This window comes from Miniopterus schreibersii (genome assembly GCF_964146895.1).
Source record: "Miniopterus schreibersii genome assembly, chromosome: 21".
In the NCBI taxonomy this organism is placed as follows: domain Eukaryota; kingdom Metazoa; phylum Chordata; class Mammalia; order Chiroptera; family Miniopteridae; genus Miniopterus; species Miniopterus schreibersii.
Genome location: NC_138123.1, coordinates 13,221,280 through 13,244,661, shown reverse-complemented (window position 1 = coordinate 13,244,661; position 23,382 = coordinate 13,221,280). Strand labels below are relative to the sequence as shown.

Below are 23,382 nucleotides of genomic sequence, written 5' to 3'. Positions count from 1 at the left end.
GAAGTTAATCATGAGGCCACCAAAGTGCCAGGCACGGCTCAGGCTGGGGGCGTAAGCAGTGAACGGGGTAGACGGTCCTACTCTCAGGGAGCTTACGCCTAACAAACCTGATTTCACCCTTTCGTTCACCATGGGCTGTAGTTCACTAGGAAGTAGAGCCATAATGTGGGGTTCTAGGGAGTCTGAATCCTCAGGCACTTTTTACTGGGGCCCCTGCTCTGCTCTGATGGAAAGTCCTAACTACAAAAGGGATCAGCTCTTGTGGGGCTTTGGAAAAGCCTCTAGACGGCAGCGTGGGGCACTTTTAGAAGCTAACACCAGTGTGAACATTCCGCCAGGAAAAGATTTTATGCTCCTTCACACATCATAGGTAGGTTGCCCCTATGTTATAAAACTCTGAAGAGGAGAATTTGGCTTTTTTTTTTAATTCTCATGCCCCCAAATATTTATCTTTGGTACCGCTCCAACGTTTAATTCATGATAAGTGCCTAAGAACTAATTTTCATGTCCCAATTTACCCGAAACTTAGCAGTCAGCACTGTGGCTGTTACTGAGCATCTATATCCATTTATGGCCATTGTTACTTAGTAATAGCCCACTGATCAAATCGTCTCATATTTAGGTGTTTGCTGTGAGATGACTGTGAGTTAATGGGTTGTTTTATAGTTATTTAGCCATAGCTTCACTTAGTACGAGGCTGAATGTACCTGAACTCGGTGATTTTATGGTAAATGAATTTCAGGTGATCAGACCCTGGGTGTGAGCTCTCCTCAGCTCTTCTGTCACCTTCCTGGCCACAGAGGCGGTAACAGTGGGACCCGATCATTTGTTCCTCATTTCATTTCCTGCCCAGTTATGCATGTTGGTATTATAGCTGATGGGGTGGGAGTGTGGAAATATGCATTTTTACGGTAGTTAGACTTTATTATAAATCTGCCATATAGTTTTAACCTTTTTTTTTTTTTTGACTAGGGCTCATAATTTGTGCATTTTGTGGTCTTCCAATCATTTGCTACAGGTGCAGTTCTGGTCAGTGGCTCAATTATAACTATGATGTTGGTCTTAAAGGCTCATTAATGTCTCATGGAAAACTGAAAAACATTCTGTTGGAAGACAGTTGTGCTTAAATACCACATTTTCTCCATTTCTGTTCTGTCCTTGAAAACTTACTCCCAAGACCCTTCACTTGGGGACAGATTGCTCTTCTAAGCTTTCAGATGCTTTAATTTCTATTTGAGTTCCCGCTTGGTCGCCACATTCCCTAGCCGTTCCCCACTCAGGGTCCCCACTACCTGAGGTCACAGGTTCACACGTCGCTTTTTAAGGTGCCCTCAGAACGCTGGTGTCAATTTTCTCTTTCTACTGGGGAGCAAGAGCCATAGAGTTCGATGACATGTTAGAATAATTGGGGACTATGGGGTGTGGGGGGCAAGTCGTTGACATTAAAATGAACCTGAAGAGGAAGAACACTGTAGAACTGTGCTGGGCTCTGTGTTGCTGACCAGCACTCGAAGATGCGGACGCGACATCTCTCCTATCCCCCAGACGGTCAGTGTCTGCGTTTGGGGAATTGGCTAGAGAGGGGCGTTCACTGGGGATTAGCCTGTTCTCTTTCGCTGTTTATTTTTTAAAAAGTTTTTCTAGTGAATTGAGTCTTTCATCTTTTTTATTAAGGAATAACTGAAATACAGCGTTATGTTAGTTTCAGGTGTATAACATAATGACTTGATACCCACAGTGAGTCTAGTTAACATGCAGCACCTCCCATCTACGGCCAGGCCACCCCAAACGTGCCCCATCTCATCCGATCTCGGAAGCTGAGCAGGGTCGGGCCTGGTTAGTACTTGGATGGGAGTTGAATCTTCTTTTTTTGTGAAGAAAACTTTTAAGATCTACTCTCTTAACAACTTTCAAATATACAGTACAGTATTGTTAGCTGTAGTCACCATGCTGTGCATTACATCCCAGAACTTATTTTATAACTGGAAGTCTGTACCTTTTAACCACCTTCCCTGTGTTGCCCACCCCCCACCCCCTGCCTCTGACAGCCACCCATCTGTTCTCTGTATCTGTGAATTCTTTTTTTTTAAAGATTACTCATGTCAGTGAGATCTTGCAGTATTTGTATTTCCCTGACTTGTATCACTTAGCATAATGTAGTCTGATCTCTTTATAAAGGCCTCAGGAAGGAATGAAATGACTCTTCCATTTTCTTTGATGTTTAATTTTTAAACCACACCAAGTTAGCAGTGGGAATTCATTCAGTCATGAAGTTATTAGGCAAGTAGTTTAAGATCCTCTTAAGTAGAATTAAGGCAGAGGGAGTGAGTGGTAAGGGTGGTGCCTCTATGCACAGGTGGGGGTCTGCATTTAGTTATGTTTTCTTAATATTTCATGAAATAGCACTTTTTAAAAATCCTTACCCGAGGATATGTTTTTATTGATTTTTAGAGAGAGAGGAAGGGAGAGAATGCAAAACATTGATTGGTGGCCTCCGATACACTCGGTGACCAAGGGATTGAACCTGCAACCCCTTTGGTGCACAGGGTGATGCTGCAACCACTGGGCCACCCGGCCAGGGCATGCAGTAGCACTTGTGCTGTTTGAGGAAAATTACCATGGCCCTTTTTTTTTTTTTTTGAGAACGCTGCATTTGCCAGTTAAAAACTATCACAACCCATTTTTTTACAGTCTGTGAGAATGATGACATGATACCAAATCAGAGAGGAACAGGAGCTGCCTGGCAACTGTTTGTTACAGAGATGATGTGCGGGCTCCAAGGTTCCTGTGGCTTCACCTCCACCTGGGACCCGAGGCCAGGTTCTGTGATGGTACGGTTTCCATGGCACAGTTTCCACTTGCCGTCCTGTTGGGGGTGATGCCATTTGAGGGCTTACATCCACATATCCAGGGAGCTGGTGTGGCACCACCTGAGGAAAAACAGTTCTGAAGCAGTCGGCTGCTCTGCCTGTCCCAGAAGGTGACGGCAGGATGGGCCATGTAGGCCGCCTCCTTTCTCACCGCGCCCGGGGATGGCTGCAGCCTGGTCCAGGTGCTGGCCCATCCAGAGGTCATTCCAGTGCACGCTTCAGATTTTCACCCCTCTACTGTTTCCTGTCGGCATTTCTCCTGGTCAGAGCCTATGCCATTTCCTGTTAATATCTGCTTTTTAAAGACATCAGTCTTAATTCTTCTCTCTGTATGGTAATACTTTAAAAATTGCATATGTTAATATTTCTAATTTATTTTACTTAAAATATTCTATGATTGTTTTGAGGTGCTTTGTTTTTATCACAGTATTAACAACGTAAGTATTTTAGTGCTATTTTAAAATGAAAGGTGCTATTGCTACTACTTTGTATTTAGTCATGTTTAGGAGCCCATTTAAAGGGAATGTGCCATCTGTAATGCTGTCACTTTGGGGAGCTCTGGCAGCTGGGAAGTGGGACCTGGTTGTGAGGTGGCAGGAGGATCTGCTGTGCTTCTGTTGAGACTAAGTTTGTTAAGCAGCTCCCACGTCAAGAGCTTTTGGCTCTGAGCACTCTGAATTGTTAGTGGCACATGTAAAATGTGTCAAAGGATGTGTAATGGTGGGGTTGAGGCAGGTGTCTTGCCCGGAGGCTCTGGTTTTGATACTGGAGTCAAGAGCCAGAGCTATAATTTTCCATTCATTTATTCATGGACCAAGCAGTCTGTGCAGCACAGTACAAAGGAGTTGTGCTCATTGAGCTTACTGTCTTTGGTCTTTAATTAAATATAAATGTGGTCTCTTAGAACATTTTAAAATTGGTCTGGAGTCCACACAAATCTGCCTCAAACTCAATAAACCCAAAAAGGTCATGAGTAGGTTCAAACAACTGAGAAATTCCAGGGGCAGAACTGGTTTCAAGCCCAGTGGATCCAGAGCTGTGTGCTCAGGAGTCCTCCTTTCCCACGCCTGGCTCTGGGTCCCGGCTGTTGTCCCCTTTCTCAGTCACACCAGCAAGGTGAGCCCTATCATTGACCTGACTTGGCTCCGGGGCTCATCCCTGGACCACCTGTGGCCAGGGGAGGCGGCACAGTCATTGGTCAAACCTGAGTCACATGTTAGGGGTGGAGTCAGCTCTGCACCAATGAAATGGTTGTAGGGGGTGGTTCCCGGAGGATTCAGGATCCCATTGCCAGAGGATGGGGAATAGACCCCCGACGGGAAATCAGCTGTCCACTGGAGCTGCTGTTCTTACCACAGACGAGAAATTAAAAGATCTCAACAAGGAATTCTCAGAAGGTTTCTTTGGGAAAAGGTTTTGTGTGCTCTGAGTTTCTGTAGCTTTCCTGCTTTTTGGCAAACCTAATAATAAACTTCAGCATAAATTCGTCTATATTTAATGACTTCTATGATTTGTTTTTGAAAAATCTTGACAGCGTAGCGGTGTTTTCTGTTTCTATAAGAGATCTGTGGGATAAAAGTTTTGTTTTTTTCTCTCTTTCCTGTTGAACAAGGGTAAGTTAGAAATGTCAGGGGGTGCGGAAGCACAGGAGATAGGTTTTCAAATTTGAGTCTGAACCCAGTGACCTCTGAGAACTTCGTGGTCAGCTTTTCCAGAATTAATTATTAAGGGTATGTGTTGTCCTTGCTAATCCTAGTTTTAAGTTTCTGTGTTTTACATATTCACTGGCAGGTGGCTTAAACCCAGAGCCTCCTTGTGGGATGCAGTGAATGGGTTGCTGGTGTGGGGACCTGCCAGTGTGCTCAGCTCTGCCCGCGTGGGGTGGGGCCATGGCTGGGCGGAGTCTTAACTGTGCCCCAGCCTTGGGCACCTGCTGCTTTGACTGGCATGTGTGGTGTGACTATTGGTACTTACACGGCATGGAAAAGGAAGGTGGGGTACATCCTAAAATTTTTACATAGTATTTGGTCTCTTAAATAGGAGAATGAAAGTTAAAGGAGTTTCGGTCGTGGATAAGGTAGCTCTTTGCATTTCATGGATGCATTGCTCATTTTTTAGTTAGGGATTGGGCGTCGATCTATCTAAATTTTCCATTCTTGGATCAGTTTGGGGAATTTGTGTTTTGCCAGAAAATCATTAGTTTCCTCCGTGCTTTCAAATCTGTTTCCATAGAGTTGCTTGTGGTATAATTCTTTTATACTTATACATTGACCCTTGAACAACACAGGTTTGAACTACACAGGTCCACTTATATGAGATTTTTTTTTTTTTTCAGTAAAACCTGTATTGTTTCTGATCTGTGGACGGGAGTCGCCTGGGTGTGGAGGGCCAACTGTATGCATTTTACATAGGGGACTTGAGCATTATGGATTTTGGTATCTGCAGGGGGGCGTGGAACCAATTTAAGTTTTGGGGGAGTCAGAAGTGTATTTTTGACTGTTCGAGGGTTAGGCACTCCTAACCCCCATGATGTTCAAGTGATTATTTTTCAGTTATTTTTAATTAAAATATTGCATTTTTATGACCCCTGTGTGTGTGGTCATGTCTCCTTTCTCTCTTCTAAGCTTGTATAATATTATTATTTCTTTTCCCCTTTCAGGCTTAGAAAGGAGTGTATCTACCTTTTGGGTTTACCTGTCCCTATTGCATTACTTTCGCCTTCATCTTGATTCATTCCTTCTCTCCTGGGGTTTTTTTTGGTACTTTATCTAATTCCTTAAAGTACTTAGTTCCTGATTATATTTCTAGAAACTACACAGTCCACTAGTTTGGAGCTGGGTCCTGGGCAGGGCATGGCTCTTCCTTCTGTGATCGGCTGCTGCAAATTAACACTGTAGAAGGGAAAGTGAGTGTCATGGGCACCCCTACTGGGAATTCACACAGCCCTGTGCTAACCATTCGTCATTCTTAAGCGCTCAGGTTTTGTTGAGTGTTCTGTGAGCAGCAGAATTATCAGGAAAACTTAGAGACTGTGCAGAAGCCCAGTGCAGTGAGCAAATACCATTTCAGCAGAGAGATATTAGGCAAGAAGTTGTATTCGTATCTCAGCTGTCACTTTTTCAGTTTCCAGGAAAGGGTTTGACAATGGCCTAAATCATATAGGGGGTAACTATAAACATATAATTCAGAATTGTCTGTGGTCTTGTCAGTCAACACAGTAATTCTAAGTGAAATAGGTGAGATGCAGTCATCTCTTCTCTTTCTGAGAGCCATGGGCAGACCGTGGTCTGTTCTGTGCAGGGGACATCTGACTGTCATGACCCCTTTTGTTTGTCACTCCCTAAGCTGTCGTTGTGCTTCCTCAATTATGAAGCTGCCCTGGGAACAAATAGCATGTTGTCCAGTGAGGGGAGGAAAGCAAGCTGCCATCAGGGGAAACTACCTGCTCTCAGGAGACCCCTACATGTTCCTCTCAGGGCCTGTAAGAGCCCACTGGAGGGTCCTTATACTGTTTAGCTGGATGGAATTTTAACATTTGCTAACTGAATTGCAGTTATTTTTTATACTTTGGTGAAAACTAAGGGAAATCAGCTATATTTTACCTTTATTACCATCATTTTTTTCAGAAGAAGTAGAGTTGTTCTTTCATTCTTATGCCAGTGAGTAAGATTCCCAGACTGCCATGGATTGGGAAAATATATAATGGAAATTATTTTGTTTTCTTAAATATAGGAGAATTTGAAAAAATTATTTGTAATTAAAGAGAAGAGTTGATGAAGTCTAGTTTCTGCCAACCTCAGAGGTAAATTGCAGTGTTAAATTCTACTCCTTTATTTGACCCTGAACATTTGTTGTGTTGCAAGAGGCACAGTGAGCTAGAAAGTTGCCCTCGTTCAGACACCACATTCTTGAGACCCCTGCCCCCTTTACAGGGATCTCTGAGAGTTTATTACAGGAGAGCATTCTGAAAACTCATTTGTTAACACCTGGTATTGACCATTTTGCTGATGGACATTTTGAGTTTACCTGTTTTAAAAGAAACTATAGTAATACTCTAGCAATTGTATGCTTACTGCGTCACTCTTAAGATAGCTGGTTGAAATGCTGCCTGATTACCTGGGTAAGCCAGGCTACATTAAGTAGGTAACGTGATACAGAGGTGAAGGGCATAGCTCCCAGGTAGCGGAGCTTGAAGTTAGTCGTGGAGAGCTGAGTTACCCAGGAGTTCAGAGTACAAGGCAACGACTCTGGTCGGCATAGACAAGGAGCAGTGGGGCCCAGAGGAAGCACCCTGCCAGAGGGGTACCGGGGCCTGCTGGACCGTGTGCTGAGAAGTCCATCAGCCAAGCAGGGCAGTGTCTGCAGAAGGAGCAGATGAGCCGCAGTGCAGGCGCGAAACCTTGTGACGTTCGCGGGAATTGGAGGTGGGCAGAGGAGGGAAGGACAGGTAAGCACATATGGAGAATGTGTTGAACTTGAGCTGTAATAATTGCTAATGCTGTTTTCTGTTTTCTCAATTCAGGTGAAGGAGGTGCTCATGGCCAGACGTCTTAAGGAATACTTTTGAAAAGAACGGAGGTGAACAAAATCATTACAGCTAAGACTACGCTGGGTTTGGAGAAACCGTACTCTGAGGATGTTGTTTGCTTTTGGTTAACGAAGGGAAATACAGCTTTAGAAGAAGGCTTTATCTCTGCATTTAAATCCCCGGTGTGACTAACAATGTAACTGGGTCTGCATCAGCCTTCTGCTGAGGCGCGGCGCCCTGACTGAGGCCGACATGAGTGACCCGAGGCAGGTACAGGACGAGAAGCACAAGCTCGGCAGGGCCCCTGCCAAGTTCAAGGACCCCCCCAGAGCCATGCAGTCCGATGATTATTTTGCTAGAAAATTTAAAGCCATTAATGGCAGCATGGGACCTGCCACTTCTTTAAATGCCTCAAATTCCAGCGAGAGTGGTGGTCCAGCCAATGGTACCCCCGCTGTGCCCAAGATGGGTGTGAGGGCCAGGGTGTCCGAGTGGCCTCCGAAAAAGGACTGCTCCAAGGAGCTGGCCTGCAAGACACCGTGGGGAAGCCAGTCTCAGGCCAGCTACGACAGTGTCACCTCCGTCATGCACAATGGGCAGAGTGACCAGAGCGACGGTCACCCGGAGGAGCAGCTCGACCTCGACTTCGTGGAGGCGAAGTACACAATCGGAGACATCTTCGTTCACTCCCCTCAAAGAGGACTGCACCCCATAAGGCAGAGAAGCAATAGCGACGTCACCATCAGCGACATCGACGCTGAGGACGTCTTAGACCAAAATGCCGTGAACCCCAACACGGGGGCCGCGCTGCACCGGGAGTACGGGAGCACGTCGTCCATCGACCGGCAGGGCCTGTCCGGTGAGAACTTCTTTGCGATGCTCAGAGGGTACCGCGTGGACAGTTACGACCACAAGGCGATGGCGCCCTTTGGGTTCCCGGAGCTCTTCTGCGACCCTGCCGTCTCGCCCAGCCTCCACGCCGCCGCCCAGATCTCTCGAGGAGAATTCGTCCGCATCTCAGGATTGGATTACATGGACAGCGCCCTCCTCATGGGCAGGGACAGGGACAAGCCTTTCAAGCGGAGGTTGAAGTCGGAGCTGGTGGAAACGTCCCTCTTCCGAAAGCTGCGAACTGTGAAGAGTGAGCACGAGACTTTCAGGTTCACGTCCGACCTGGAGGACGGCCGTCTCGAGCGGGGCGCACGCCCCTGGAACTGCCAGCGGTGTTTTGCACATTATGACGTCCAGAGCATTTTGTTTAATATCAACGAAGCCATGGCCACGAGGGCCAGCGTGGGGAAAAGGAAGAACATGACCACCGGGGCCTCCGCCGCGTCCCAGACTCAGATGCTCGCGGGCCAGACGGGCAGCTGCGAGTCCCCGCTGGGGAGCAAGGAGGACCTCAACTCCAAGGAGAGCCTGGATGCCGATGAGGGTGACGGGAAGAGTAACGAGCTCGTGCTGAGTTGCCCTTACTTTAGAAACGAGACCGGGGGCGAAGGGGACCGGAGGATCGCCCTGTCGAGGGCCAACTCGTCCTCTCTCAGCTCCGGGGAGAGCTGCTCCTTTGAGTCATCGCTCAGCTCTCACTGCACAAACGCGGGCGTGTCTGTCCTGGAAGTGCCCAGAGAGAACCAGCCGATTCACAGGGAGAAGGTGAAGCGCTACATCATCGAGCACATTGACCTTGGGGCCTACTATTACCGCAAGTTCTTCTACGGGAAAGGTAAGAGGCCCTGCCTGCGTGCGTGTCCCAGCGGGGATTCTTTAGGGCCCGTTGTAAGTTCTGTTTGGTGACCCAGCACCTTCCATGTAGTGTCCAAGGCCACTGTCCACGGGGTTGGTTCTCCATCGCTCCAGACCAGTCCCTTCTTTAGAAATCCCCAGTGCCCTGCCTTTGCTGGTTTGTAATCCCCAATGTGGAAATGCCTTCTCCTTTCTCTCTCTCGGCCAGTTTGTGAGCATCATAGCGTCAGACTTGATGGGGAGTTACTCTGTTTTAGACGACTTCCCTGGTTAACTCTGTCCCTCTCTAATTCCTCTGAATGATCTCTTACACTGTTGTTTACAGTGGGTAATTCTGTGGTTTTTCCTCTAGCCTTTCCAGTACTTTTCCCTACACCTATGCTTCATCTTTTCAATTGTATGTCTCCACAGCTCCTTCTGCACTGTTGGCTGTATAGGAAGTTAAATAAATCTTTGTTGAAAGAATGTATAATTAGCATGATAGGCAAATTTAGTTTCTAGTTCTATAAATGGGCTTAAAGGGTTAGATACAAGTAAGTCTTTGGTGGTCGATTTGAGAAATTCTTTAATCACTCGTAAATTATGTTTAGTTTTATTTATATCTTCCGGCTCGAAGGATACATTCCTCAGAAGTCATGTAGTTATATCCTCAAATTATAGTTTAAATCCTTTAAATAAGTGACCTCAGTTATTTTGGGGATATGAGAAACCCCTCTGCTCGAGAGACCTGTAGAGAATCTGGTCCCCCCCACACAATGGCAGTAACACGTAAAAGGGAAGCACTCAGGGTGCCTTTTTTGGGTGCAGTTCACCTCCTTTGCCCCTCCTTACAGGACAGCATACTTTCCACGCCTGTATTTTCCTGTTCTCAGTTTCACCTGCCCCATTCCCAGGTGTTACCTGTTGGAGCACCTGAGGAAGCCAATGGGAGCCTGTTCATCTCTGCATCTCCCTTCTGTACCTTCAAGAAGAAACTCTGGCTTCGTGGACAGTTGCAAGCCATCTGTACTCTGAATTTATTTAGTCTTGGTTTCCGTCTTCTGATGGCTGGTGTGCAGTGTTTGACTCCAGTTGTTTCTTTTTTGGAGGTCGGTTGGGGTGTAACTTGTACCTTAGGAGGTCACTCCTTCCATCCACCTCAGTCCCTGGAGCCTTTTTCATGTTTTTCCCATGGATTGCAGGCTCAAAAGCATTTGTTTTCCAGATAAATACAATTATTAAATTAATGGTTTCCCCCCATTTTTGCATCAGTCCAGATTTAACCAGTCACCCATGATCACAATGACATGAAGTCATATGAGTCAGTGGAACGATGATGATGTTGGGTGGGCGGCGGCTAAGTGAACTGGCACTGACATCGCAGCTGGTCATGAAGTTTCTCCTGCTCTCATACTGATGACACAGTGGGACTGAAGTAGTTTAGTTTTGTCAACAGATCTCAGTGCCCCAGTTGGGTGGCCCCTGACCCCCTCCTCAGTCCTGGCTTCTGGTGTGCATCAGTGTTACCACTGTGAGTTACTGCCTTCCAGCCCGTGAGCTCAGAGGGCGTCGGACCTCCTCCTGTGCCGGGCAGTAACTCATGGCCCAAGTGACCGTGCTCCTTCAGGGACAGCACATTAAAAACACAACTCGGGCAGGGCTCTAGGTGGGAGTGAGTTATTTATGGAAAGGGAGATCACGGAGAGAAACAGGCCTCCAAACTACTGTTTTTTTCATTGATGAAGCTGTGGCTGTCAATGGCAGCAATAAAACCGTCTCCTAGAATTATTATGCCCTGAAATCTCAGGCAGTGAGTCATTCTGGTGGGCTGAGTTTTGTGAATAGTTTGTGATGGACCCTTGAAAATACCCAAACGTAAAAATTTTATACATGTGTGTGTGTATGCCTATTTATGCAAATACTTAGTGCCAGCATCTCCTTTGTGCTCTGTTGTGTATCTTAGTGTGTTACGTGTACACTTAAGTACATATGGATGAAAACCTCACGTTTATTGCACCCAGGGCCCCCACCTTTTGATCAGTTACTTTCTTTAGGGTCTGTCCCATGAGAAGATTTTTAGATTGCTAGATTCTATTGGTTCTCTTCCTGGCAGTTTTAGAGAGCCATTCTGTGTTATTTTCTCCATTGCTGCTGATTTACTACTTAGGATTTTCCAGGGCATTAGAAATGACATCATCAAATGTATGATGATGTCACATGAACTAGCACATGAGCTCCCAAGAAGCACCTGGGAGTAGACGCCTGTGGGTGAATCGTGGGGGGTGAAGACATGTGGTATGACAGATGGGGGGCACCAGCTCACTCTGTGGGTCTGTGGATGAGTCAGACAGCTGAATTCTAGACTTTTCTGCAAAGCCTGCAAACCGATAGTGTGAAGCAGTGATCCCTGAGGTCACTGTGTCACCAGTGTTCCTCGATCCAGTGCGGGGAGGGTGCTGTGGTGCCAGCCGATGGGATTTGAGGCCAGGATGGAGCGGCCAGGAGGGGACAGAAGAGGCTGAGCTCAGCCCTGTCCCTCTGTTCTCCTCCTTCACTGGGAACTGTGCCCGCTCTCTCCTATATTTAGCTCTTCCCTTCCCCTATGGGCCTGTGTGACTTCTAATAGCATCTGCCACTGTGCCCGCTGGTCTCTCTGTGGAGCCTTAAGGACTGAAGGCAGAGGCAGCAGCCAGAGCCCCAAGGTCAGGTGGCTGAGGCCTGTGCTGTGGGGATGGGTGCCACTCACACCCTGGTGGCACCCACTTTATTTACAGACACAGCACAAGTTGCAGGAGCATCACTGGCTTCAAAACAGAGCTCCTGGGCTGATGGCACAGGTAGGGTGTTTGTGCAGGTAGCTTTTCCTCTCCCTTTTTCGCTTCTCCCTTTACTCCTTTTCACTCTTTGGAAGGAAGGAGGCATACAGGAAACCTTGTGATACTTCCAGAATGCCCTTTGTTTTGTGCGAAACTTCATTTCACGAGAATCAAGCAGCTTCCACTCGCTGGGAAAGCCTAAAGTACAGAGCCGTAATGATGCGGCTCCCTCTTTACAGGGCAGTTAAAATGAAACGCTGTTCTTCCCGCCAGGTGTGTTCCTATGACACATAGTCACTGAACCGCTTTTAAAAACTTCCCAAGGATGTGCGCAGGGGCGTGGCCTGCCACGGAAAATCGCGTGGCAGTGTCGCCTGTCCAGGCAGGCCCATGGGTAGCCTTCAAAGCAGCTTTTAGAGCGGGCACTGTGGCCAACACAGTGGGTGCACGGTGGGTGCAATGGTGCTCCTCACTGCTGGCTGTGACCACGAAGGCAATGGGCGCCGTTTGTCACGCTGCTGCTTCCCTGATGGAAGTCCAAGTGAAACCACACTTCCCCCTTCTCCGCGCTTCCCATCTGGGAGACAGGCGTGCTGAGGGGCCCAGCCTTAGCCAGGTTCCTGGTCTACACACCTCTTTGCACACTGCGCTGCCCCTGTAGCCCAGCAGCAGGCCTGGCCTTTGGGGCCTCTTTTGCACTTAGAGCTGCTGAAAGTTGTTGGCCCAGCATCGAGCTGTCCGCTGTGTGGCCAGAGCCGAAACTAGCTGGGACAGCTAAGATGCTGTGGGTCGGTCATTGAGTGGTGAGTAAGTCTCGTACTTTCTAGGAAATTGTGCACCTACGGTTACTCGGGAGTTCTAATACTTGAGACCACAAAGACAATAATAGCTCTAGGGACAAAGCAAGCAATTTTGGGTTAAGCGTGGTCAAACCAGAGTGAAGGAGAAAGCTGGGCCTCTTGGGTAACGGGTGGAGTGAGCAGTGGCTAAGCCACCTGAGCCTTCAGGTGCGTGGTCTTATGAGAGCTGCTCTGCTGGTCCATGAATGTGGGGGCAAAAATACTGAAATTGACAATATATACCTTTTTTTGTTTAGAATTTTTAAACAGCATATAAGCATTATATGATCATGATAGGTAAAGACCGTAGAGAAGCAAAAAGAAAGAAAGAAAATTCCCCCAACCCAGAAGATATAATCAACATGGACAGTTTCTCGTCTGATTTTATCCCATGGGCTTTTCTGATGCAAATAGACTTACGGAAATGGAACCTTCTGTTGCTCTTGCTTTGAAACCTGTCTTTGTGCGTGATCACCTTCCATGTCACGTGTTGAGCTGCATCAGTGATTTAAGAGCCATTAATATCAGCGATCACAATGTGTCCTGGGTGCACTGGAGGTGCCAGGCGCACGCGCCAGCCTCCATCTGGGCAGAGAGGTTATGACTGTTTACTTCATTTCAGAGAAAAACCTGTCGACTGGAAGAAGCACAGTGATAGAGGGACATATATTTCTTACCCTCTTAGGTGCAGGATACCTGAGAAACGACGCATGTCAAATATATTAGTGAGTGTTCATTTTAACAAACAGATCTTTACTTGAAAAGTAAATTATTATAGAAATTTTTTAATTTCAAAAAATGCGAAACATTATAAAAATGTAAGTCATAGCCTCTCCCTTCTCCACTAGAAGGTGGGCAGTGCTCAGTGACTCACCTCCACGGGGTGGAGTCTGGAAAGAGGCAGTAACTGCAGTGAGGAGCCTCTCGAGCAAGGTCAGCATCGGCAGTTGGAAGTCACCAGATCAGTCTGTACCCCTGCTAAGATGGCAGTGGCATTTCTGTGGTCTTCCTTTCCAAACCCATAACCTCAGTTGGATTAGGGAAGGAAGTTAGAGAAATTCCAGCTGAGAGGCCATTCTACAAAATCCCTGACCAGTCCTCAGAACTGCCAAGGTCACCAGAAACAAGGGAGGCCTGAGAAGCTGGCACACTGTAGCCTAAGAGACGCGATGACTGAATGTCATGTGCTGTCCTGATGGAATCCTGGGAGAGGGAGGACATTATGGAAAAGCTACAGAACCCAAATAAAGTATGAGCTTCAGTTAATAATAATGTCTGAGTATCAGTTCATTAATTGAACAGATGTGCTAGAGGAATGTGAGATGTTAACCACTAGAAAACTGGGCCAGGGGGATAAGAGAACTTTACTATCTTTGCAGCTTTTCTAAAAACCAACAATTTGAAAATAGATTATTAAATTTTTTTCTGTAAGTCAGAAATTGTTATGATGTGCTCAAAATGAGAATTTTTAAAATAAGAAGGAAAAAGAATTTATGAGCAGTTCTTACAAGTCAAAGGTGCAGTTTTATGTTACTTTATCAAACTATCATTGGATTCCTGCAAGCAGCTGACTGCCCTGTGCTTCGAAGGGAGTAAAACTGAAGAAACAGCAGTTTCTCACAGTCTTTCCCTTGCACGTCCTGCTCTGCTCGGAGCATTTTTCTCAGTACCTGAGGAGCAGCGGAATTGTTAAGCTTTGGAATTTACTGTCTGTCTTCTCTTTAGGAAATGCACAGACATTCCCGTAGAATTTCCTCGAGGTCCCCAGGTTAGGATGCGGTGGCTGTGAGCTGCCACCTGGGATGTCCTTGGTTCTCTGGTCCCCAGGGTCCACTGAACTCTCTGAAGAAGGCCTAATGCCTAACTCATCTTTTCTTGGGATTTTCTCTTAACAAGTCCAAGAAAAGAAAAGTGGATCTTGTAGAATCCTTTGTGAGCAGCGGAATTGGTTTTATAGGGCAGACTTTGGAGTGTGCATGAAAGACAGTCTTGGCTTAGCCAGTCCTCTCCCCTCTGCCTGCTGCTTCAGGGCCCTGTGTGTATGGTTCCTTCGTGCTCCTGTGATTTCCTTTCTCCTCCGTTTCTTACAAAAAGCTGTGCTGGCTTGAGAACTTTGATTTCCCCTTCCCGTCTTACTTTCATACGACTTCGGGATGCGGGCAGGTTGGAGGTCTCGTGGGGAGGGTTGAAACTTCCCAGAAAAGAATCTTTAGCTGTTTCGGAGTAGATTGGGTCTCACACTAGAACCGTATCCACACCGCAGTGTGGGGTACAATGCAGGTCTTTCCCAGGTCCAGCTCTGCCCCGAGATGCCATCTGGTGGGCTTGGGAGGCCCCTGCCCAAGTCTGAGCTCAGGCCTGGCGCTGTCATCTGTCCCCTCTGAGCAAAAGTCCTCTGTAGGAGCCACAGCACCATCAGGACTTCTTTCTAGAGCCTCTTTTTGGTAAAAACCTTCAAGTTTACTTTTTTTTTTTAAGTACTGTCTTACCCAGTTCTATGTAAACTCACCCTTTCTCCAGTGGTAATCTTTGTCAGTAGTATTTTAGCTGAATAATAACATTTGTACACATATCTGCTAAATGAACAAGTGCAAAGAAAGGATTCGTCCAGATTTTGTGAAGTAGCCCTCTCTCCTTTCTTGACACCAGCCTAATGCTTTGTGGCTGGGGGACTGTCTCACTGCCAGTAGACAGAGGTGTCCATCATTTTCACTGGGGACCTGAGACTGGTGGGCAGGGCGGCCTCACTTAGGTAACACGCCTGTTTGGAAGTCAGGCTCCTGGGTTCACTCCCCAGCTCAGTTTGGGGCAGGTCTTGGAACTTTGTGCCTCAGTTAATCATCTATAAAATAGGACTAGAATAGAAGCATCTCCTCCTCCTCTAAAGGACCCAGAACAGTGAGTGCCTGTCACAGAGCAAGCGTCCTACGGTCCCCCAGCTGGTTCTTAAATAAAGAAGACTTTCCTCTCCAAAATAAACTATTGGGCACACCACTGGTCTAGCATCGAAAGGGCAATACTTTATTTTATTGGTTAAAAGATGAAAAGAGACAGAAGCAGAGCGAACCATGTGGCAGGTGGGCCCTGGGGAAAGGCGTCTGGTGAAGGGTGCCCCTGTGCCAAACACGGTCACTTAGCCTCACTCATGGGACAGCGTGGGCAGGGTGTACCTTGCATACCCAGTGACCCCCACTGCTGAGCGATGCATGGCTGCATTGCTTTGGATTTCATGCCTGATGGCTTCTTATTTTTTCTTCTGGTTTTATACAGTCACTGAAGAAAATTAATAGGGTGTTGGACACTATTAAATTCATACGGGTGAACTGAGTACCACTGAACAATGGTACTGTTCTAAGATGCAAATTCCTCGCTGAGCAGACACAATCGACTCAGTACTAACCCCTCCGCCTGGCCAGTCTCGCCTCCACACACAGAGCCCCATTGAAGTCCAGGGGCTCTCAGCAGGGAGGACCTGCCCCGCTGCACATGACCTGCAGCCTGGTGGGTTATCGTTGTATTTGTTCCCTGTGGCCACGGTGGGAAACACTTGGGCTGGCTGTCTGGCCTGTCCCGGTGATGGGAAGGTCACGGTTCCCACCCACTGCAGCGTTTCAGGAATGTGTACAGGACTGTACCCTCTGGGAACCAAAGCTCTGATTTCCCTGGGAATGGGAATTCTCACTGATGTTTCCATGCAGTCCGATGTGGCAGTTAACTAGGAAAACTTTCCTGCATTTTGCTGCTGGTAAACTGGAAGTCATCGTCTTTGGGACATAAGGCCTCAGGCGCCTAGAGACTTAGCAGAGCCTCCCTCCCTTGCATCTGTGAGACCCCGTGTTGGTTTCACTGTCATCTCACCTCGGAGCTTCCGTATTACTGTCTGTAAAATGGGGTTCACAGCAGTATCACGCCGTGGGTGGGGAGGAAGAGTTAATTTATGTCAGGTGTGTTTAATGTTGCTGTTCTCACTGCAATGCCTCAGGTTTTTTAAGCTTTGCTAATACTTTGGTTAAAGTTGGCCCAGGGGAACTTTACGTAGAAAAAGGCCATCACGGTCAGGTCAGGAATTTAATTCACGAGCCATTAGCAGGGAATTCAAGGTTTCTCCAGGTCATCTAACGACCGTTAATGTTGTTATCTGCAAAAGCAGGCCCTGTTCTTTTTATTGTTCATTCGCTCTTTCCTTCATTTGTTGTCCCTTGTTCACAACTCCTAGAGAGCTGCGGACAGGGAGGTGGTTTTAGACACAGTCGCACGGTTGTTGGAGGGAGAGGTGAAAGAAGACACTTCTTAGGCAGGAATTCAGACAGCCGCCTGCAGCCACGTGGAACCCAGGTAGGCTGTGAGCTGAAATGATCCAGCCGCTATTGAAAGAACAAAGAACTTGAAGCTGCATTTTATGGAAACCTAGATAGGAAGCTGCTGCGGATGTTAACCAAGCGGAGGCCTCGGGCACTGTCCCCAGTCCTGGACTTGGTGAGGGTGCTGTGTGCCTGGTGCTAACGCCATGAGCAGTCAGGGAAGGTGTACCTGACCCCAGGAGGCCCTGGAGAGGTGTGATCCTCACCTGCTCTGTCCCTTAGTGATGCACCTAATACATCTCCCTTCCAGCTTATTCCAGGAGCCTTTTTTCCCCTTTTCCCAGTTAGAGTTGCTTTTTTCTTCTTTACCGAACAGCCCAGTGCCAGCAGGGAGACCCACCGAATCTCATTTCCTGCGCTGCAGCCTCGTTAACTGGTTTTTCTCTTCCTGATGTATTTGCATGATGTCAGGATTGTCGCTCAGCTTTTCCCGTCTTTTCACAGCTTTCATCTGCCAGGGAAGAATTTTACTTAATTCACCCTTGAAGCAGTTTTATGGAAATCGTGTTCTTGGCATAAGGACAGGCTCTGGCGGGTGAGGAGGGCGGCCGAGGGGGGATGGGGCTCATGGTCCTCTGCCCACTGAGGGACGGGTCTCCGATGTAGGTGGACAGGCTGAGCTGTCTTGAAGGGTGTCCCTTGAAGAGTTCACTCGGCTTCCTGCTGGAGTCTCAGAGCACACCCTGTCTTGATTTCACCTCTGTGAAAGCTGGAGGGCACCTTACCTTAGCCGCAGAGGTCCTGGTTCCTTAGACACCCCCCCAGGTGACCTGCCGCTTCCTCAGGGAGACCGAAAGCCTGGAAGGTCCGTAAGAAAACCCACGAGGCCGCAGAGCTGGCAGGTCCAGAGATGCGATGCTTTTGAGTGGCACACAGTCTAGTCACACGTGTGTGTCTGCGTGAGACAGCAGGAAAAGCTGCGGGTGAGTGTGGGGCATAGGCTGGGGCGTGAGGCGTAAAGGAAAGCATTTTCACTCATTTGCCTGCCATCTTCGGTGAAAGAGTAACGTACACATTCTGGGTCCCCACAGTGTTCTGAAAATTCTAGCTCCTGATGGAAGGCATTCAGTGGCATGTCATACGCACCCCCTCTTTCTCAAAGAGGCAGCCGTGAATGGTGCCGTGTCGCCTCTCTGGGTGATTACAGATCAGTGTTTGAGTTTAAGTGGGACTGTCCTTCAGGCTGACTCAGGGCTGTCAGACTGCTGGGCTCCCGGTCAGAGTGCCCCTTAGTGCTGTTCACAGTCACTCCTGTTTTGATCTTGATTTAGTATTTTTGTCGGTAACATGCTTCCTTTCAACTATAATGCCTCTCTTGGGTTAATGACGACGACTATATTATTTATTATTTTTGGGGGTGTGGGGTGGGGTGCTGGGGTTAAGAAAAGTTATGTAACTGACCCGAGGTGGAGCAGATGAGAAGTAGAAGGGCCCAGGTTCAGAAACCAATAATCAGGCATATTAGGGTTATCTGTGTTTTAGAGTGAGTGAGTTTGGGGCTGCTAGTTAAAGGTGGCAAGTTGAAGACACGCTACCTCTCCTTCTGCTAGAACGCCACAGAAAATGGTAATGAAGGAATTGAAAAGGGGCATAAAAGCCACAAAAGCAAAGAAAACTAGGGAGAGGCAACTGAAGGCAGGGCAGCCGCCGCAGATGCAGAGCGAGACCCGTGCTGTGGACTGGAGCCTGCCTCTCCCCCCCCTCCCAGGGCTGGCGGTGCTGCAAGGCGGGGACAGGCCATGGAAGGCTACTCAGTCCGTGCCAGAGACCCAGGCATCTCTGATGAAAGGCTGGGGGTGAAAGGAGGAGACTGGGTCAATGTTTTAGAAGGCCGATCCTCTCTCCTGTCCCTTCCGGCCAGGTACCCCGGCGGAAAACTGGAGGTTTATCCTGGAGACATAGAACAGCAACCCAGCTAAGGGCAGGACTGGGGTGCTTGTCTAGGACTAGCTGCCCTGTTCCTTTATTGGACTAAACACTCGCAGACAGGGAATGGAAGAACCATTCTAGGGACACTGGCCTGCTCCAGGGAGATAGACCTGCCTTTCCTGACAGCTGCGGTTCCCCAGTAAAAACCTTGAGCCCCTGCCTGACCAGTCTAATCTGAAGTAGGCGAGAGCAAGGTGGCTCAGTACAGATAGAGTCATGGTGATAAAAGGTCAGTTCTAAACACGCACCATGTACACTATCACGAAGATCAAGCACCTGGACTAGATCTAAAGAAAGGAGGGAGCAGTCCCTACAGAGGGCTCCTATCATCACCAGGAACAGCTAACACCCGAATTATATGGGGGACCTGTCTCGGTCCTGGGTTAGGTGTGCAGGTGAGGAGAGTTCAGAGAGTTATTCTGTGGGAACAGGATGAAGGAGGAGCCGGACATGCAGGGGCCGCTGTTTCCTAAACCAAGAAGGGGGGAGTTTGGCGCTTTAAAGCTGTGCATGTGTATTTCTGTTAGGATGGAGCAAAGGGGCTGCATGACATCTGCTGTGACTGCTGTGTGACATTTTCCTCCGGATTCTTGATCGGATACTGGATAATTGCAGTGTTTGCATGATGCCTCCTGCTTATTTCAATCACAGGACTTCGAATGTGTAATTGTCTGTTTCCTGTATTATCAGCCCCACGGACTGAAACTTTTGAAGCAGGCCCCGTGTCTTGTTTGCTATTGTATCCCCAGTGTCATCCCTTTCTGGCACAGCTGAGACACATCCCAGGCTCAGGATTTGAATGAGTGACTGAAGGGTATTTGGTGGGCTGAATGCTGGCCCCATCCTTGGTGTTACTTGGGTCTGTTACTTTACATGGCAAAAGAGACTTTGCGGGTGTGATTTAAATTAAGGGCCTTGAGATGCGAGATTGCTCTGCATTATCTGGGTGGGACCTAAATGCAACTGTAAGTGTCTAGGTAAGAGGTAGACTGAGGGAGGTGTGGTGAGGAATGAAGTGTGGCTGCTGAAGCAAGATCCAGGGCTTGTGTTTGACGACGGGAGGGTGCCACAAGCCAAGGAATAGAAGGAACGCAGCTCCAGAAGCTGCAAAAGGTTACCCTCAGCCCCTAAAGTACCTGATGTGCTGCGTCAGCCCTGACAGCCCTAAGGGTAGTGAGGTCAGTATCGTCTGACTTGGCGGCCGGAGGTGAAGTGAGTGGCCTGCCTTCAGGACTGGTGTTCGTGAGGGGCTTTGGGTCAGGTTTGCTCTCAGGGATGTGGGCACTCTTTTCCTCTATCAAACTCACCCTGTTTTCTGAGCGACATTTCTTATTCCTTCAGAAATTATTGTGGCAGAAAACGTTTGCATACCCCAGAGCCTTTAGGATACCTGTGGTTTTCCTCAAGCTTACAAATGTTTGATGTACTATGTTTCTTTTTAGCTAAAAACTGAGTCAGGGAAGATCGGCCAAACCAATTAGGTGACATTCAAAAGGGGTGAAGTGTGGTTTTGCATATATAGCGAAAAAGAATCAGTTTTATAACTATGTACCTTGGAGAACTAACCTGGCAGCAGGTCATTAAGAAATGAGTGAGCCCTGGCCGGGTGGCTCAGTAGATTGGAGCATCGTGCCATGCACCGAAGGGCTGCGGTTCCATTCCTGGTCAGGGCACATGCCCAGGTTGTGGGTTTGATCCCCCAGGTTGGGGTGCGTGTGGAGGCAACAGGTCCATGTTTCTCTCTCACATCAGTGTTTTTCTCCCTCTCTCTTTCTCTCCCCCTCTCCCTCCCCCCTTCCTCTCTCTCAAATCAATAAAGTGTCATTTCTTTAAAAAAAGAAAATGAAATGAATACCACCTGGGGATTTGCTTCCCACTTACTTGGGGGGAGTTGTCAGAGTCATGGGTACACGTTTGGGTGATTGCAGCCTCTGTTTTGTACGGGTCAGACCACATCTGCATGGTTATGTTTGGGTTCTTTCAGAAGAAAACACTTAAAAAGTTGGGTCGAGTGAAGCATTTTTACTTTTTTTAGCAGAGCTCACTCTCAGGAAACATTGTGCCACATCCAGAAGGGTTGCTCCCAAAGTAGTGAGCTTCCCGCCATCCCGTGTTCAGACTGGAGGGTCTGGCTCAGGGGTGGGGATGCTTTCTGCACTGTGCCCTTGCTCCAGAAACAGTGCCTGGCACGCACCTGAATGGGAGGCTGATGACCATGCCTTAGGGAGAAGGTCCTCGGGGCGTCCTGTGCTGGACGGACAGGCGGCCTCGCGGTCCATTCCCGCCGTGAGATTTTGTGAATTCAGATCCATCTATCCAGTGATTGTCTGTGAAAGAAGTAATTAGCTGACAAGATAGTAAGCCAAGTTACAGCATTCGTAGATATCATTAGATCTTAGCAACTGAATGACCTTTTTGGATTTTCTCTCTCGCTAAAATTTGACTTTAGACCGTTAGGTGCTTTAGTGACATTGTGATGTAAGGGTGATATTTGCCACCGGCTGGTCGCCAGGATTGATCTGGCTCATCTGAGTGGCTAGTTAGGTCACCTCTGGCCCTTGCTCAGTCACAGAAGGTCACCCCCCAGCAGTGGCTCTTTATGTAGACAGTTCTTCTTGACAGTTTCTGAGTTGGCAGTGCACTCTCCCATGATGCTCTTCACATAACCCCAAAATCTCAGCTTCAGGGCGGGCGCGGGGAGGGCTCCTAGTGAAAAGTGGAACAAGAGGAAGAAGTGCTGGAAAATGACCTGTCACACTCCATCGGATTTGGAAACCCAAGATGCGATCAGTCACATTTGGGGAGTCGTGTACCCACATCCCTGTGGTATTTCTTAGATTTGATGCACCAGCTGAGAGATGCCACCCTGCCCTGCCCCTTTCTGACACCACTCTGTTCCCTTGTATACAAGCTGAGAGATGCCACCCTGCCCTGCCCCTTTCTCTGACGCTGCTCTGCTCCCTTGTAGAGCACCAGAATTACTTTGGGATAGACGAGAACCTCGGCCCCGTGGCTATCAGCATCCGGAGGGAGAAGGTGGAAGACGCCAAGGAGAAAGAAGGGTCACAGTTCAACTACCGGGTGGCTTTCAGGACAAGCGAGGTAAGGGGCCGCCCTGTGGCCACTGTCCGGGGCTGAGCCTGGGATGTTACACTTTAGGTTGTTTTAGATAAGTATTGCATTTATTTTCTAATTCATTACTTTTTTAATGCAACATTTCAGGTAATTGAAAGGGCTACTCCTTCATATTCTAAATAAAAAATTTGAAAACCTGCCATGAATGGTAAGTGTCAATGATGTTAAATGGCAGTGATGTCACTTTCTGACAGGATAGGAAGGAAGAAGTGATAAGAATGCAGGGCATTCAGGGCTGAGACAGAGGGATGAATGTGAACCCTACAGTTCACATCTGAATTTAAAAATCAGTTTGAACCCAGCCAGTGTGGCTCAGTGGTTGAGTGCCAACCCATGAGTCAAGAGGTCACGGTTCAATTCCCAGTCAGGGCACGTGCCAGGGCCGTGCAGGAAGCAGCCGATGGATGACTCTCTCTCATCATTGATGTTTCCATCTCTCTCTCTCTCCCTTCCTCTCTCTGAAATCAATAAAAACATTTAAAAAATAAAAGAATGAATGAATGGATAAATAAATAAATAAATAAATAAATAAATAAATAAATAATAAATAAATAACAGAAAACAAGTTTGAAATAGAACACAGAAAACCAGCTGGCCCACAGTGGGCGGCGGTCTGCCTCGTGTCTTTGCCAGTGTGTCGCTGTCTGCCCAAACTTCCTTCCATTGGGACCCAGGTCGGTCTCTTGCTTGTCTGTCTTTCGAGTGAAAAGTAAGATTTTATACAAATGGCATGACAGGTTTAGCCACGTAGGTAGAGATGATTTATATAAAGAGTTAGACTTGGCCATACTTTGGGTTTTATACCCTTGACCTTTTTTATTAGAGGGGAGTATATTTGACAAGCGTTCCAGAATGCCCTACTTGCCGGTCAGACAGAATACAGCCCTCTGCCCGTGACCTGCAGTTCCCGAGCCTGTGCCACATGAGCTCGCTGCCCGGTGCTATGCTGATGAATAGAGGAGAAAGCCCCTCTCTTGAAGTCACATCTTGTAAATTACAGACCCATGCCGTCCAATTCCATAGCCACTGGCCACAGGTGGCTATTTCAACTTAAAGTAATTAATTATAAATTTAGTCCCTCAGTCGTAGTAGTCGCAGGTCAGGTGTTCCATGGCCACGTGGCCATGGCCCCTAGGAGCCAGTGCAGGCAAGGAGTGTCCCAGCACTGCAGGAGGTTGT

General features: G+C 47.8%; 1 protein-coding gene and 1 long non-coding RNA gene across 5 annotated transcripts in view; both read left to right on the top strand.

Annotated features, from left to right (window-relative positions):
• Window positions 1-7,472, top strand: part of LOC308550406 — an 84,882-nt gene extending 77,410 nt beyond the window's left edge. Inside the window, exon 3 of the long non-coding RNA XR_013997890.1 lies at window positions 7,393-7,472. This is a non-coding gene — a long non-coding RNA (uncharacterized lncRNA). The remainder of the gene's footprint in view (window positions 1-7,392) is intronic.
• Window positions 7,473-7,547: 75 nt separating this feature from the next.
• Window positions 7,548-23,382, top strand: part of SIPA1L2 (signal induced proliferation associated 1 like 2) — an 85,553-nt gene continuing 69,718 nt past the window's right edge. For all 4 annotated transcript variants that reach the window (XM_081124200.1, XM_081124198.1, XM_081124199.1 and 1 more), the window contains exons 1-2: window positions 7,548-9,124; window positions 22,037-22,170. In XM_081124200.1, the coding sequence (XP_080980326.1) occupies window positions 7,651-9,124; window positions 22,037-22,170 (1,608 nt within the window). In that variant the 5' untranslated portion in view covers window positions 7,548-7,650. The remainder of the gene's footprint in view (window positions 9,125-22,036; window positions 22,171-23,382) is intronic.